The sequence below is a fragment of the Amphibalanus amphitrite genome, unplaced genomic scaffold (assembly GCF_019059575.1).
Source record: "Amphibalanus amphitrite isolate SeventyFive unplaced genomic scaffold, NRLGWU_Aamphi_draft 000352F_arrow, whole genome shotgun sequence".
In the NCBI taxonomy this organism is placed as follows: domain Eukaryota; kingdom Metazoa; phylum Arthropoda; class Thecostraca; order Balanomorpha; family Balanidae; genus Amphibalanus; species Amphibalanus amphitrite.
Window position 1 is genome coordinate 308,760 of NW_024881846.1, and position 17,565 is coordinate 326,324.

Sequence of the window (17,565 nt, forward strand, 5' to 3'; positions counted from 1 at the left end):
AAAGGCGGCCTTCAAAATTTCACATGAGGGCTCAATAGGTAGGAGAGCGCCAATAATTATGAGGACGCCGATCAGCAGAAGGGCGGCAATGTGTAGCAGGGTGGCGACCTACAGGAGGGCGCCTTCGGGTGAGAGGGCGCTTATTTACAGGACAGCGGATTACATAGGCGACCACCGTTACGCTTAGAGAGCTACAGCCTACAAATGTGGTTGGAGGGCGCCCGAGGGAGCCCTCCAACCGTATTTGGAGGGCGTATTTGGAATGGGCGTCCTCCGAGGGCGCCCTCCATCCGTATTTTCCCTGTAAACACATTCGCGATTGGAGGGCGCCCTCCAGTCGCGATTGTTTTTCGATTCGATTATATCACAATTGCATTTGCGATTGGAGGGCGCCTTCGGCGCCCTCCAATCGCAAAGGGCGCCTTCGGCGCCCAAGGGGGGGGCCATGGCCCAGTGGCCCCCCCCCTGCCTACGCCCCTGCACTTGACTGTCTGATATTTCTTCATGGTTTTATTGAACCACATTTGTGGACGAGTGTTTGCAGAGACGAAGATAGCGCAGACAAAGATTTGCGGACGAAGATTTGCGGACGAAGATTTGATTGGACGAAGAAATGCGTGGACGAAAAATGCGGACGAAGATTTGCGGACGAAGATTTGCGGACGAAGATTTGCGGACGAAGATTTGCGGGGACGAAGATTTGCGTGGACGAAGAAATGCGGACGAAGATTTGCGTAGACGAAGAAATGCGTGGACGAAAAAATGCGGACGAAGATTTGCGGACGAGGATTTGCGGAGACGAAGATTTGCGGACGAAGATTTGCGCAGACGAAGATTTGCGTGGACGAAGAAATGCGGACGAAGATTTGCGTAGACGAAGAAATGCGTGGACGAAAAAATGCTTGACGAAGAAATGCGCCGACGAAGAAATGCGGATACGAAGAAATGCGCTACGAATTTTTGCACCTACGAAGAAATGCGAGACGAAGTAATGCGACACGAATAAATGCGCCGACGAAGATTTGCGGACGAAGAAATGCGGACGAAATATTGCGCGACGAAGAAATGCCATACGAAGATTTGTCCGGTTACGCTTGTTTCTCATTTTCTCCTACTGATTGGATTGCATCATCATTTGCACTGATTACATTGCAGTTCACTTGGGTTACCATTTATTGGAATGTAAGAACATGGCCTTTGACCATTTTCAATGATTTTCTCCGAAGTCTGATGACTGCTGGACTGATCAATGATCATGATCTGGATCGTAGTGTTAGTGCCTAAATGAAATCACCTTTTTTGAATTTTGTGTTTGGAAATGTAAGCTATTTTGGCTGAAGAAATTGAAATAATTGCAACCAGTTAGGTTGTTGTTGAGCTGATAAGCATCAGTGCTGCCAGATTTTTAGAATTTTCATAAGCTGGAGGATTTCAACCTCTACGGTGCGGGCGCTTCACTTTCCGCTCTCTTTAACACAGTATCCACAGTACCTAAATTACCCAGTTTGGTTCAGTTTAATGCTCTATGTGAGCATCAAATAGACCCTGTCCTGTCTCTCACAGGCCATAGCTCACTATATTTAAGTTAAACTTAAATCTTGCAGACAAATTTTGCTTCTGGAGGCTGTTTGGTTCAGAGGAAAATTTGGAGGATTTGCTGCTGTATGAGGAAATTCAGTTTCATGGCAAAATACAATACGTTCAAAACTCAATAGGTATTTTCCTACTCAGCATCACACATCTGTAAAAAATAAATCACTGCCCTTTATCTTCGCTAGCAGAACATCATGGTGAACATTTGTTTGTCTCTTAGGTACCTACTTTGTGTAATATTGTGCCATGGTCGACTTAGTGATCGAGCGCTCCCACTGCAGGTTACCGCTGCTGCAAAATAATTTGTGTTAAAATGTAATTGTTATGCATTTGAAGCTACATTTGCAGTCTGCTGTATTTTTTTTTTAACAGGCATATTATTACACTGTTTTAAGGTTCCAAACTAGAAGACTGTGCAGAGGAATTATAGTGGGGTTTGGAGGAATCTGATTATCTGGAGGCTTTCTGAAACTGATCTGAAGGATAACTGTCTTTTTCATCTGCCAGTATTGATTAGCATTTAGCCATTGCTGATGCACTTTTACATATGCTGGCAAAATACTTGGTACCTACCAGTATCTCAGATCAAGATTCCTAAACCATTATTATCAGTGATAACTGATAAGATGTATCAGCATGCCTGAAACTTTATCATCTTGGGATTGTGGCTCAGTAAATTGTATGTTACTACCCCACTTTTTTTCTTGTGATGCTTTTTTGTCATTGCATGACTGAGTCATGTGTGTGATTTTTCAATTCTGTAAAGCAAGGACATTGGTTAGCAATTGCTAGTACTGCAATGCAGAATTACCTATGTAGGACCCAGGGGCTGGGAGCAGCCACCATGATGCGAGAGAACCTGCCACTACCTGGGGCCTGCCTCATCACATGCTTTCCCCTTAGACCAATTGAAATGCCAGCTATTTTGTTGTGGCACTGTTGCTGGTAATGTCTGAAACATAGGTGACTGCTCCTGTTACCTATTTGGCATGTGTTTTGCAATGTGCATTCCTACAAAATTGATGGTTCTTGTCAACATTTTATCACATGGCGATCCTCTTATCAGTTATCACAGAAGTCTGTTTGTGCTTTTGGCCTTGTGGTGCATCTCTTACTTTGCAGAGTCAGGAGTATGGCGATATTTGATGGAAATGCTGAGCCACACTGGGTTCACATAATCAAACTAACTAGCCTAGCCCTACCTGGCCCAACTTTACACCTACCTAACATTTACATAGCACCTGCATCTAGCACCTTACTGAAAATCACCATTATAAAAAGTTTTTTTTTTAATGTCTGAGCTTATAAGTGCCATTTTGAGATTAGAATATCAGAGATGAGAGAGGACACAGATAATCTGAAGCACCCAGTTCTTGTAAGCTACCTATCTATGGATAGCAGAATCGAGAGATAAGGCAGAGAAGATTTCAACTCAAAAGCAAAATTTTGGGAATTGGCCCAGTTACAGTATCTGAGGATAAGTGCCTGTTATTTCCCGATTTCAAGTAAGGAGTAGTTACATGCCTACACAGGAAGGGCTTAAAATGGTCTAGTTGGTGTGGCCAAAAGCTTCAATTAGCAAACAAATGGGCTGTATACATAATAAATATTGCCCCTAGGTATTTAATATCTAGACGTCATATTCTTCCCGTCCCCCGTTGCCAGATGCCGCGGATCCGGCAAATGCGCGGAGGCCGGCGGGTGGAGAGCCACCCGACCCGTGTGTCGGTGGGAACTGTCTGCCGACACCCGCACCACTTCTGCCAGAAGGTGAGTGACCACCGCACCACTTTTGCCAGGTGAGGGACCATCGTTCGCAGGCGCTACCATGGCCTGTCATTGGGTCGTACCCGCAGAGGACAGAGATAGGTATATCCGCTGGTATATTCGCCGATCAGCTTTCTTGTCGCTGCTGTGTTTGCCCGTTGCTTGCTGCTGCGCCCGCCGAACTCCAATCATTAACCCACTCTCTCGGCTGTCATTTCTCGGCATCGCACGATAGCTCCTAGTGCTGCCTGCTGAGCGCTATCCGGGCTTACGACGAAGCCCGGTACGCAGCCCTGAGGCCGACGCGGCCGGCGATCGCCAACTACAGGTTATAACGTACTGTTTTTACCCGGACTGACCGGCTGGCGCTCGGGCGAATCCTCCCCAAGCCGCGGTCAGCCGCAGAACGATGGATGGTGTCATAAAGGGTGATCGGCGGCCGGCCGAGAGCCGGGTGGTCTGTCGGCTCGCACTATCGACTCCGCCCCGCCCCCCAGCCATCGTACCGGCTGTCCGGGTGGGAAGGCGATCGGATGGTTGATGTTCTGTATTGATTTGTGTGTGGGTTTATCGATGAGGGCCAATGATGAAGCTTCTAGCTTTGATAAATAAGTCATTGTGTGCAGTCTTGCTTGGCCGAAATTGATGTTACTACTTGATGTTCTCTGCTTCTTTTTTATGTTATGTTTACACAAAGCTTTTGATAATAATGCTGTTTTATTTGTTTTGGAACGTCATCGTACAATCAATGTACCTAATGGACTTACGTGGCAAAATGCTGCATTCGACAAACTACTTTTAAAAGTGCCTATGTGTGCAATTGGAATTGTTTCTTGTTTCTTGCATTGCACATGTCCTGTACACATCCTCTTTTGTTATCTAGCTAATGAATCCGATCTCCACGGCCCCTCCACGTTTCCAGGAGTGTCTGGAGGGATTCAGCTTCTGTTCGGCGCACATTCTTGAGGATCGGTCGGCGCCCTACCGGCCATGTGCGTTCGTTTACAGCAATGGAAGGAAGTGCGGCACGCCCGTCCCCAAGAAGGACAGGTCAGTGCTGTGTTGTCTTCTCGGCATGTCCCTCGCATGCCAGAACGTGGTGTTAGTCCAATTCCAGTACATCATACCCTATCTAACCAACTCCTTGGTTTGTTTCCAATGACTCACAAGATGTTTGCCATTTCTCTCCAATATCCATTTTGTTTGCGATCATTAACTCCGATGCGTAATTCAATACATTTCCTGTCATAGCCACAATCATTTGAATGTATAATATAGGTACCTGTCATTACGTCCTGTCTACCGATCTGCACCTCGCCTGTCGTTATGCCTACCCTGTAAAAGTCTGTGATCTACCCTGTCGTGTGCACCGTGCACTGTCTCTTCCCCGCTCTCTCCCCTCCCCGTGTTCCGTTACGCCCCTACTGACCCTTCTGTCCCTGGCCTGCTGTCTCTGCCCTGCCGTTCCCCGCCGTGTTAGACCTTGTCCGTCTACCCCGCTCCACACTAACCCGCCCCTGAATCCACCACTCCTCGGCATCGCTATTCACAGCACCTGCAAAAAGTGCGGCGGGAGCTCGCATGGCTCGAAGAAGGGGTCGCCGGCGTCGCTGCTGGCTCGTTTGGAAGGACCAGAGGCATTGTAGGTTTGGATGCAGCATTGTTGTATGCAGCACACTTCGATCTTGCGGGATAATTGAACACTGATGTCTCTTTTGCTGCGTGATTCTCAGTCTTGCTTTTGCGGTATTTGAAACGTACTTTTGCTCTCGCACCAGCTTTGTGCCACTTTTTACCACCCACTGCCGCCCATCTATGTCTAGTCTGACACTGAACCGTCATGTCCTACTAGCCAGCGCTGCTCCCCGTAACGCCCTCTCCGCCGTGTTCCAGCTTCATGCAGTGCCAGGACCACCGGCGCCGCATCCTGCTGGCCAGGGAGCGAGCTGAGCGCGCCCGGCCACCCAAGGAGTCGGTGGCCGTAGTGGTGGAGCAGATTCAGCAGAGTATCGCCTCTGCCGCCGCCGCCGGCCCGCCGGGGTCCACCTCCGGTGCCGGACCGTCGTCAACAGGTCAGCTGCCGGGCGGTGTCAGTTGGTCAGGCCTAGGTGATACGATGGGCTGTCGAGAGTACTGAAAATTTTAGGTCGGTTCCTGCCTAGACCCGCGTTTTTTTTTGTTGTTGTTGAGTAACATGCATACTCTCTGGTCTGGCAATTAATGTGTATCGCGGTCGGTAACAATCTCTTCATTACGAGCCATCCTTGACGCGCATAATGGCCAATAGACGAAATCTGTCCTCAATAAGCTTGGGGCAAACAAGGATGAGGTTAGACGCTTTGAAGGCTTTAAATGAGCTTAATTCCGATCTTGAGCTTGAACTGACTTGGCTCTGCAAGCTTGAACTGACTTGGCTCTGCAGTCTGTACCGATGGTTGTGGTTATATGCGCAACGATACATCCCGAAATAACATGTCAACTGCATGTATTTAAATGTATGTGCCTGTAGATTCGAGCGTGGCATTTTTGAAAGTTTCACATTCACGCTATGTTTCGTTGATTTTGGTGAATTCTGACACGTTTCCGCATTATCGAATTAAATCTTGGAACCTGCACGACAAATCTGTCACCGGGGACACTGCTCACTGCTGATCTGTTATTCGAGTCGCCGCTGCCTCACGACCCCACGTCCTATCCCCGGTGTAACACCAGTGTCTGTGTCTCTCTCCGTACACTACCGCTGCTCCGTGCGCGTGTACCCCCGGGGTGTGCTGATCGGGCGCCGTGCCCGGCTGGTACGACCCGACCGGGACGGTGCGGAGACTCGCCATCGCGCGCCGGCCTCCCGGGATGCAGAAAACTGAGATAGAAACGGAAAGTTGGCCCGGTGTCGTTGGAAAGTAATCGCGACGAACGAATCCGGTGCCGAGCCGGTACACATAGCCGGCAGATCGGCGTAAACAATTTACTGGATAGATCGGAACGGCGGGTTGCGAGTTGACGGAGACGATTGGTAGGTATTGTAGTCAAGTCGCTGCTGTGAAATCAGTCAAACTTTGTAAATATCTTCAGCTGTCAAGAACTTGGGCGGAAGGAGGATACGCTTTCTCAATCTGCTAAAACGTTTCAATAGTATTTTACCTGTTGACTGGGGCGGAAGGAGCGTGAAAGTTTTGCAACTCCCGTCAGTTTTATTGTTCCAACCGGCGTCGTTTTACTTACGATCGGAATAGGAACAAGACGTCGCCGGGCTCCTTGTAATTTTTGTGACACACGGCTGTCCACTGAACCTTTCGAAGTCTCACCATGTCGGCAGTGTCACTATTTCTCACCATGCTTTGCGTTAGTTCGGTTTGGTCTGAGGCCTCGCCAAGCGCTCTTTCGCCATAGTGCAATGATTGTATTCTCTTCCCCTCTTCTCTCCTGTTTACCTCTCATACCAGTTCTGACAGGGGCGCAGTACGAGGTTCCGACCTCCGGTCCTTACCCTCTACTACCTACAGGCGAGGGCTGGGAGTCTGAAGACTAACCCCTTCCCACCCCACAGGCGAGGGCTGGGAGTCTATACGACTGACCTCTGCCCACCCTCTCAAAGGCGAGGGCTAGGAGTCTTTAGGACTAGCTCCATCCACCCCATCCCCACCCCACAGGCGAGGACCGGGGTCTGTGTCACTGACTCCTCTCCTTCTCGACAGGCGAGGGCTGGGAGGCGGCCCAGCGCGCGCTCCAGTACGGCTCGGACTCGGAGTCGGGCGAGGGCGAGGCCGAGGGCGACCGGACGGTGGAGGGGCCGCTGGAGCCCTCTCTCAGCTCTGATGAGTGTCTGAGCGGGCTCAGTGACGACGAACACACCGTGCTGCGACACGCCGGCGTCTACACGGACGACGAGGTGGGTGGGAACGGTGGCGGGGGCAGCGGTGCTGCTGCGTGAGCGTAAGGGGACGTGGTCACTGAACGGGATAGAACTCTATCTTCTGTCTGGGCTTGTGTCTCCAATGTGTCAAATTTGTGTTGTTCCAAAAGCAAAGTAGATTCGGATGGTACCCAGATGTTGTTAATGGTATGTTTTGAGAACAACTTTTTTATTTATGCTTGTGTTCATTATCACAACCATGAGCGAACCACTAGTGGCTGACCATGATTGCTATTTACTAACAACGCGGCTTTTTAACCGTCATTAATTTTTTTGCCACGGCACACTACAGTGTAATAAAGCGTTACAGATGATAAATACGACACTATCTATATTACTATTTGAGGAGGGTGCGTCTGTCCGTTACCGAGGTCCCGACTTGGTGCTGCTTTGCGTGGACTACAGGCTAGACCGTTGCACCTAGCCCGGTGAAATTTGCACAACTTATAGATCATCCCCACCATTTCTCTATGTTCGCTGGTCAGGTGATTCGTTTGGCGGAGCGTCGCCTGCGGCGTCTGCAGCACCTGTACCTGGGTCAGTTCGAGCGGCTGCAGCACGTGATGAAGAACAAGCGGCGCGCCTTTCTGCTGGAGGTGGCCCGGGAGAAGGAGGCCATGAGTGAGTGGGAGCCGAGTTATACCTCTGAGTTATACCACTGGCTTGTAACGCTAAGGCATAACCCTGAGTCCCCTCTAATGATGCTCTATGTCTATCTGACTGATGCCTATACTTTCTGGACCTCTGATGCTCTCTGGTTCTCTATCTGTCGCTGACACTATCTGTTCCCTGTTCCGCAGAGAGTATCAGCGGCGCGCCGCGGGAGACGGTGGCCGAACAGGAGGCCTACGACCTGCTGCGGGCCTACGGCCACCACCAGAAGACGGCGGGCAAGGACTACTGGTTCTGGCAGCAGCGGCTAGAGAAACGCGCCGCCGAGGTACGGACTGAGGAAGGGGCGTGGGAGGGGAGAGGAGAATAGGGAAGGGGCAGGAGTATGCTGAAGGATGACCAGGGGAGTCCGGTTGGGTTGGTATAGTGGTACGTGAGGGTAGGCGGCAGGCGCTATAAATGGATGCTGGTATTCCAACGCGATTAATGTTAGTAGTGGCATCGGAGCTGATACACAGCAGGCCTTGTGCTGATGTGGCGCCAGCGAATGTTCTCGAACCAAGCATCGACCTCGCCGCAGTGCAGTGGGAAAAGACGACTGCCGCATATTTAATGGATGCATTGGTGTAAGGTTCGCTGTCCTGGTGAATAGGTAGGTCCTTTCAGCATTGCTATAGCGTATAGCAGCTATCGAATCCGGGTTGGATGCCTAGTTCGGTCGCCCGCCTCTATTACTTTGAGCTACGGTAGGCTGTCACGGTTCTGTATTTATGCCCACCTTTGTAGGGTACCCGCTGCGTCAATAGAGCATCCTGTACAGTCGGCAGAACATCCAAGACCTCATTGAACGGCAAATAAATATCTTTTTGGTGGGTACTCCCAGCGCTGTCCAGTTTTCTATACCAATAGACACAATACACACCTTCACAGACTACCAAGTGTCCTCACCCTGTATCCAATCACCGTGGTGCATTGCTCTGGCGATGGAAATAAATTCAATAACCAGCTCCGAGAAAGGTCGCACCAGCGCCATCACTGTCTCGACATTGATCTCTCGGGTGTATTCCCTGTGGATCGCGTGCGTATATACCCCGCCCGTGTGGCCATCACTCTTCTATTGAGGCCCGGTGCCGCTGGACGGGCGGCGACACCGTCTTTTTCTGCGTCTTCGGTATTACCATGAGCGTGTCATTAGCGGCGTTCCATCGCTCGCTTCTGGTCAGATAATTGTGGGGCTGATGGCGCAGAGCTCGTAGAAATGGCCGCAGCTGCGCCGAATTGGCCATTGGTTTGACGTCAACCGGGGGAGTTTTGTTCGTCAGCGGGACTCAGAGAGTTTACCTATGGATGCCGATAGATAGGTACCGAATGACTCGTAATGGGTGTCGTGCGCTCAGCAACTGAGGGGTGAGCAAAATGGAACCCGAGCTGAATTGCTCGTAGCTAGCATCATTTGACAAGAAAGTTGGCATCGTTTAATATAAAGATGGATGTTTTTTGTGCTTCGACGGAGTTTGCTATGATATGTGACTGCAAATGCCCTAGCTGTATTTGTAGATGTTTTGAGTTTGTAGATGATATGTGTCATGTTTCACGGTGACTATCAACCCTGAGAAATTTGACGAACTCTCCGCGCTCTGCTGAGCTGGCTGTAACCGATACCCCCCCTCTCTCTCTCCGTCCCCGTACACCCGCGGGCCGGTCCTCTGAGTGCCCGTGAGTACGGTCCGTCCGGGTACGGTCCGTCTGAGTACCCGTGAGTACGGCCTGTCTCTGTACGGTTATGCTGAGTGCCCGTGAGTACGGTCTGTCTTATTACGGTCCGTCTGAGTGCCCGTGAGTACGGTCCGTCTTTGTACGGTCCGTCTGAGTACCCGTGAGTACGGCCCGTCTGAGTACCCGTGAGTACGGTCCGTCTGAGTACCCGTGAGTACGGTCCGTCTGAGTACCCGTGAGTACGGTCCGTCTGAGTGCCCGTGAGTACGGTCTATCTCTGTACGATCCGTCTAAGTGCCCGTGGGTACGGTCCGTCCGAGTACAGTCTGTCAGAGTACCCGTGAGTACGGTTTGTCTGAGTGCCCGAGAGTACGGTCCGTCCGAGTACGGTCCGTCTGAGTGCCCTCACCGTCTGTCCGACAGGCGGGCTCGGCACGCACCCGCCCGCTGACCCGCTGTGCCCACGCCGAGGGCAGGGTACGCTGCACACTGCGCACCGTGCCACTCAGCAAGTTCTGCCTCAAACACATCATACAGGTCAGTAACGAAGGGCCGGTATAGATGTATTTGTATTTGGAAGCGTTGTTGGAAGCCGATCCAGCAAAAACAGACTTCTTTGGCTTTCTAGCCAGGCTCAAGTAGCATTGTACAGGGTCTTTCATAATGAATGTTATTTTTAAAATAGCCATAGCTCAGGTGATATACATCACAAAGTTATTGTTAATACCCGAATGAAATAACAAATCATGGGAAAGTATGTGCACATGACTCGCATTTAGGTACCCTTCATCGATTTTTAACTGTGTCGCCTCGCTTTCGAACCCAGATTTCGCCCACTGACGCAAATGGTGCACCACGCGCTTCACATCCTCCGTGCACAGCATTGCAGCAAACCTCTCCACTGTGACCTGTAGCTCTATGAGGGTCACTGGAAGGGTCTCTGCTTGGGGTCTCCAAGACGACTGCCCAAAATCAGAAGTCCATCGGCGAGAGATCAAGGCTCCAAGCTGGCCATGGCCGCTCAGTGAGACGGCTGATCACTCGTCTGTCAAAGTTGCCATCCAACCACTGGCGCCCAGCCGCCGTTGTGTCACTTCTGCGCCGTCCTGCTGAAACCAGCGGCTTTGTCTTCGAACTCCGCCAGGCACATGAGGCCAGAATTCTTTCTTGAGCACTGAGCAGCCTCAGATAAGCTGGCCCGGTCACTGAAGCCAGAAGCGAACCAGTGGACGAAGACACGCCCGTCGACCACGACAGCCCAAAACATGACCTTTCGTGCGTTTTGTTCCTTGCAGTCAACCGTGACATTCTGGAATCTGTTCACAAGCCTGTGATCATTTTAGAGCGGACGTTGTGCTTCTTTTAAAAGCGTCCCCGAATCTTACGGTGGACAGCCGTGCGCTTCAGTGAGCCGTTTCCCACGACCACGTCCAAAACGCCTACGTGAAAAAAGAGCTGACCCGTGTTGTAGGGGGAGGCATTTCATGTCCGCACAAAACGGAAGTTTGGTTAAGTGTGGCAGTTTTAATAACATCAACAGAAATTCCAAGAAATTTGCAATAAGGTAAATACCAAATTTATGCTTTTATTATTTACGAACACCTTCAACTTCGCGTTTTAAAAATCACATTCATTGTGAAAGACCCTGTATGTTTGGTGTGGCCGTGGGACTATATGCCAAGAAAGTTTTCTGGGTTCAAAAGAAACTGATGGGATTTCGCTTCATTATCCGTTGCCGTGCTGTTCTTGACAAGCTCTTTATTTGAACGATTAATGTCTTTTCTTTGTGAAAAGGGAAATTTTGTCATTGATTTAAGTCATATTTAACCCTCACCTGAAAATACGTCATATTTTGTAGAACGCACTATTTAGCAGATCGAATGTTGACGTTATTGCACCCCAGGGACCATTCCAATCACCCAACTCTTAGATGCATCATTATCGAGGCGGTCCCTAGTGACAAGATATTTCAAATGGCCCGTGATAGTACCACTAATAGTTCTCCGCTCTGAACCATCGTTTTATCTAGATAACCACTGCTGCGTGGTGCGCCTATAACCAATGCTGCGCTCCTCGTCTCCCGCCCGCTCGTCAATCACGTGTATCACGGTTTGACGGCGGCGGCAGTTGGGTCAAATCCATCTCTCGTTTGTTGGGGGCCGTGACGACGCTATTCAATCTCGTGCCGGCGACGGACGACTCGGCGGGATTTAATCTGAGCGGGCACGAATAGCTCATCGCTCTCCGGGGAAGGTCAAACTCGGGTCACCAGCGACCGTCAATTTGTCACCACAGGCCCGAGGAGAATGGGATGCCGCCTTGCATGTCGTCAGCTATAAATATAAGTTCGATCGTGTTCAGGTTATTCTAGAAGATTTGTGGCTTTAACTTTTTGAAGAAGATCTACACGTCCGTGGTTCTGCTTTAGCACATAAAGGTTTTTCTTTCCAATGATAAGAGTGAGTAGTAAAGTAATCTTGATAACAGCCCCTGACCAGTGGCCATTTTATAAGTATCAAGGTCAAAGGGTCACTTTGACCTTATCCCTACGATTAATGATCTTTTTATAGATTTATTAAAGAAGGGACACAGTACGTCTTTTGGGGTTTTCCTATATGAACAAGTACGTAACCTTTTTTACGTACGTAACCTTCCATTTGACCTTACTTCATCATAATTTCATGGGTAGGTAGTGACCCTTTAACTACCCCAGGGAACAGTGACCTGATTAGACAACACGACCCACAGAGCAGTGACCCTTTGACCTGATGTCCTTGGGGGCTGAAGGACCCCGAGGGCAGTGACCCTTTAACCTATTTCCGGGGCCACTGTGACTTTTTGGCCTGACGAACCAAGGAGCAGCGACCTTTTGTACTGATGGCTCCGAGGGTAGTGACCCTTTTTCCTGATGACCTTTGGGGGCAGTGACCCTTTAACCTATTTTCGGAGGCAGTGGCTCTTTGACCTGAGGACCCAGGGGGCAATGGTCACAAGAGCAGTGACCCTTTAACCTATTTCGGGGGGGGCATCGGCTCTTTGACCAATGACCAGTGTGGGGGCGGTGACCCTTTGACTACCGACCTCTGGGGACAGTGACCCTTGAGCTGAGGCCTGAGGACCCCACTCAACAGCAATATTACTTTCTGAACAGTGGCTGTCCAGTTGGGCAAACTAGGCTTTTGGAATCAAAATATGGAGGCATCAATAATTTGATTCTGGTGGGAGGAGCCATGACCAAATATGGGCATGGAATCAATTTTTTGATTCATTTGGGTACACTTTTGACTTCAAATGTATCGTTACGGTTGAAAAAAGGCCCATGACGGTGAGATTTTTCTTTAAAAAGGTAGAAAAATGTGGTAGCTTTCCAAAAAGTGTTACCTCAAAACTAAGAAATTGTCCCTTTGGCCTTGTGAATGGGAAAAAGACAGAGCCACTGTCCATCACGTAAAAGCTGTTTTGAGGAAATCACACTGTATGTTATTTTTGTATCATGAATGGCATACTAAACAATCAGTAATTGTGTGAAATGGCAAAATGAAATTTTCAAACCCCTTATTATCATTGTTGTAGTGCTTTTATATTTATTATATGGTTTTTACCTGTTGCTTCAGTTTTTGTATTCTTGACATTTAAAAATTGTAAATTGTTATCAAATGTAGTGAAGGTTAACTACAACAATGCTATAGGTATCTGTTGTGGTGCTGAGGATACCACTAAATGAGAATAGTAGCAAGATAAATGATGTATTCCTGCAAGTCATTGTTGCCTATCTCTTAACATTACCTGTGAATCAAAATAATGATTAGCCAGCTGATGGGGAATCAATATTATGATTATCTGTTTAAAGTGAATCAATTCCTTGATTGCCTTTCACTACCTATAGAATTCAAATTGTTATGATAGGAGCAATATTATTTTGCTTAGGAGATAGTTCCAGCATTTCTGTTCAAGATCAGGCATGCTCCGTCTTGAAACACTCTCTTATTTTTACGTGATTGGTAAGTTAGAAATGGTCTGCATTTATGCCCAAATATGGTCATAAGGAATCAATCTTTTGATGCCTCCATATTTTGATTCCAAAGGTCTAGTTTGCCCTTGAGTTTGCCCAACTGGTCGCCTGTCATAAAAGGAGATTAGCAAGCGCTCTCCCTAAAACATTGTTCATTTGTTCAAGCTTTGGGGCAATAACCGACATGCGAACATATTAACCGATTTGTTTTCGGCTTAAATCGAGGTTTAAGATCACTGAAGTCTAAAGACTGACAAAAAAAGGAACAGAATTAGGGGAAGCAGTGATCAGAAGAAACGAATGTCGTTCTTTGTATCATTCAGCATGTGGATCCCATTGTTGGACGTGGGGGTATAGCTCAGTGGTAGAGCATTCGACTGCAGATCGAGAGGTCCCCGGTTCAAATCCGGGTGCCCCCTCTTTTCGTTTCAATAGGATGGCGCCTGGCGCGGGGTGTCATTCCTTGCTTTTCTTCTCAGGTCTTTCTTTCATAGCATGCCTATTTCAGTGCCGCATTCTTCCTTCGTTGCTCTTGCTTCCATGATATTAATGAAATGCAATAATCCATCGGTTGTGTTCGATGTGTACGCGCGATGAGAGAGACTCACGGGTCTGACGCGTGTTTTCTGTTTATCCCGGCAGGACCAGCACCAGGTTCTGTTCCGACCGTGCGGTGGCGGAAGCACCGCCGACCCCTGTCCCACGCCAGTGGCTGGCATCCAGCCTGAGACCAGGTGCAAGCTGCACACGCCGCTGCCGGAGGACGGGCCGGTGCGGATGCCACAGGTTAGTTAGCTACTGCTGTCATCAGGATTCAGGAATCGTACAGACTTTGGAGGAGGATGGGGGTAATAATGATCTGAGGAGTAGCCTGAGTGAATGAGTGAGCAGCTCCGGTGAGCTGTCTTTCTCGTAATATAGTCTCAGTGTCTGATAGGTAAATGTTTTGTACTGGAATGGTCCTGAGTACAGGACTGGTCAGCTTTTCGTATCTTTTGATCACAAACGCTGCGTGATGTCTGTTCTGATTCCCTCAGTGTACGGTATGTGACATTTGCTCATCTATGTTCTTCCCTTCTAGCCACCGCCCGACCCTGTGGAGACCATTCTCGGCGAACTCGACGGAGATGACCTAGCGCTGGACGAAACGCAGAGCGAGTTGGTGGCGAGCATCGCCAACACGCTGATGGCCTCGGCCGGCCGGCTGGAGACGGCTGCAGGTGGCGCTAGTGAGCCGCTGCAAGGTGGCGCTGCCGGCGCCGGCTCCAAGTCGGGCTCTGCTGACGGGAGCGGTCAGAGGTCAGAGGTGTCCTCTGAGGTGGACGTCACCGGGGGCACGAGGTCAGGGTCGCCCTCAGAGGGGGCTGAGGTCACTGTGACTGGGTGAGGGAGGAAGCTGGGCAGATGGTTCGTTGGATATGCTGACGCGTAACCGTAGAAGCCTGAAAGGCTCGCTCATTTCCTTAGAGTGTACTTTTGTATTGGTATTTTCGACGATGCATTATGAAGTATTGTGTAAATAGCTCATTTTTGACGAGTGTTAGCTTTATGTATTTCCCTGAAATGTTCACTCCCGAAAATGAGTAAATTGCAGTTTAGCGCTTTTGCCTCAAAGTAAGTGCATGAAATATTTAACACGATCTGAGAATGGGCAATTGGGTCATTATGTAATTACATAATAACTGATCATAGTTTGTTCACCGGCCACAAAACTTTAGCCATTATAATTTCAAGGAGCTAATGCCAACATCTCGCCTCTTCTGTGCTTCCGAAACGTGTATTCCCCTATAGGCGCCGGCTGTTGATACTCGTCTTTATGGGAAACATCGATGGCCGTTGTTCTTGGTTCGTTCGATGAAGTTCTGAGCGATGTGAAATGAATTGCCGGCTAAGTATTGACATTTAGTTCTATTGTTAATTATTTGAGTTACCTGTTCATAATATACTGTCTGTATGACTGGCTATTGTGTGATGATATTGTATAATAATGTAGCACAATGTTGTAATGGTGTTTAGCTTGAGGTGGACTGACTCATTGTTATTGCTTTAATTATTCGGGACTTAGGAGAGCATTGAAAGTCACCATCCAAAGCACACATGAAATCATCTATTTCACTTCAGATTGTTACGGGCTATCACGTGCTCCACCAATCGATAGATATTACCGATCCATCAATCGACCATTTCACCCCTCCTAACCAATAGCGCTGGTTTAATCATTTATCGAGCGGTGCATTTCCTGTGCGCGTGGGTGACGGATTCATCAGCTGCCGACTGCCCGTTTGTTAACGATCCCCAGTTCCGTATTTACCCCATCCGGTGCCGGTCCGGTCCGGCGCGTCACGTGCTCACACGCGCGCGTCCGACGTGCCACCACGTGACAGCCGCGTCATCTCGCTCCCGCCGGCGGGACGGGCGGACTGCCCGCGCCAAAACAGCCGCGGCGCGCGGCTATTGTGGCGCGCCGAGCCATCTGTTGCGCCGGCACGTGCCCGAGCTGGGTGTTACGGTGTGTGACACCGCCCGCTGGGCTGTGACGGTGGGTAGGGGCCGGCCGGTAGATTGAGCTGGTGCTGTTGGGCGGACCTCCATACTGAACGTGACGCGAGTCCTCCGAACTGGGACCATGGGCACCTTATTGTATTCCCACCGCACGGACGTCCTTTTAGCGGACATCCAGATGGACCGATCCCGTTATAGGATGAAACTTTGTGAGTCTAACCATTATGGCTGCGTTTGGACTGCATCGTTTCTCGTATGTTCGCCCACACATTTCGTCCATTCGAGATGCGCAAGCAGGCTGTGATATATTGCATGCAACATGATTCAGCGCTAAGGAAATGTAAAATGTGGGACCATATGCGCGTGCAGGTGCTAACAGCAAGTCCCAATAACGGAGCGGTTTCGGCATCACCCTATCCTATCAGACCTCCGTAGCAGGGCTGCGGAGTCGGAGTCGGAGTCGGTCGGGTCGACAGTTGTGACCGGAGTCGGAGTCGGAGTACCCCAAAATCCATCGACTCCACAGACCTGCTCCCTAGATCTGACCGATACGAAGCCTTGCTGAGGTAACGCAGCGCGATCTGTGAAACTCTCACCTCTAAATATTTTCTCTCGCCTCCCTCTCCCTCCTCCCTCCACCCCTCCCCCCCCCTCTCTCTCTCTCTCTCTCCCTTTCTCTCCTCTCTCTCACTCTCCCTTCTCCTCTCACCTCTCCATCACCGGAGTTTGTTTCTGTGCCCGCTGCGGTCGGTGCCTTTGACGCCACTTCCGCGCCATTACCCTTTGGCGCACTGCGCGCGCGCACAAAAGTGCCGCGTTCCGGACGGTCGCGGCGCCGAGTTCATCAATGGCCAGCTCTGATTGGTGTCGACACCGCGCGACGAGCGCTATTTACTCTGGTAACGCGACTCGGGCCGACCGGGGCCGGAGACGGGCCGGGTCTCTATGAGGGAGAGGCAGAGACTGTGACCGACACTCAATAACACAGTGTATCACCACCGGTGCCGCTGTTCGACTCAATAACAGCGCCATTGTGCGAGTGAACAGGGCGGTAATGCCAGCTGGCGAGTGGGATATATTATACCGATTCACGGTGGTTTTACGGAGCCACAAAATGGCGTGCGGCACAAGGTCAATATTATGTAAACTGTAAATGAAAAATGAGGGATCGACTTCTTTTCTTGCTGCTCTGCTTCGCTGATTCGCAGAAAGCTGATTTTAGTGTCTGAATGATGTGGTTAATGAAAATAATAAATTAGGCACAGTGTTGATTATTCATTTCATTTTTGTGCCGCTACCTGACCTCTTCATTGCAATGACTTCAGAAAATCTCATTCATCCCGTTCCTATCCCAGTAGCAAGTTTCAAATAATGACGACATAGGTATTAGGTATGCCTACTTTTTATATTTTTTTCTCGTTAGACTCGCTGTTTCTGATTGCCTGGTGTT

General features: G+C 49.6%; 1 protein-coding gene and 1 non-coding gene across 11 annotated transcripts; both read left to right on the plus strand.

Moving 5' to 3' along the window:
- The first annotated feature begins 906 nt into the window (after positions 1-906).
- Positions 907-15,575, plus strand: LOC122389280 (KAT8 regulatory NSL complex subunit 2-like). 10 transcript variants are annotated; one of them, XM_043381164.1, is made up of 11 exons: positions 907-1,182; positions 3,259-3,363; positions 4,283-4,410; positions 4,913-5,002; positions 5,254-5,432; positions 7,056-7,249; positions 7,759-7,894; positions 8,074-8,213; positions 10,025-10,138; positions 14,256-14,399; positions 14,695-15,575. In XM_043381164.1, the coding sequence occupies exons 1-11, from the start codon at positions 946-948 to the stop codon at positions 14,998-15,000; spliced, it is 1,773 nt and encodes a 590-aa protein (XP_043237099.1). In that variant the 5' UTR covers positions 907-945; the 3' UTR covers positions 15,001-15,575. The 10 variants fall into 10 exon arrangements, with proteins under 10 accessions (XP_043237099.1, XP_043237105.1, XP_043237101.1 ...); XM_043381166.1 differs by having other exon boundaries at positions 1,017-1,082; XM_043381165.1 differs by having other exon boundaries at positions 1,083-1,443.
- Positions 13,961-14,032, plus strand: Trnac-gca. Its single transcript has one exon. It is a non-coding gene; the product is annotated as a tRNA-Cys (tRNA).
- Positions 15,576-17,565: the final 1,990 nt, after the last annotated feature.

What these genes read in the sequence shown, in the direction of transcription:
- LOC122389280 (XM_043381164.1), top strand. Translation starts at nt 946, where the DNA reads ATGCGCTACGAATTTTTGCACCTACGAAGAAATGCGAGACGAAGTAAT. An exon ending in GGGTTACCATTTATTGGAAT is followed by an intron (nt 1,183 to 3,258) that starts GTAAGAACATGG and finishes CCCCGTTGCCAG; the next exon opens with ATGCCGCGGATCCGGCAAAT. An exon ending in TAGAGAAACGCGCCGCCGAG is followed by an intron (nt 8,214 to 10,024) that starts GTACGGACTGAG and finishes TCTGTCCGACAG; the next exon opens with GCGGGCTCGGCACGCACCCG.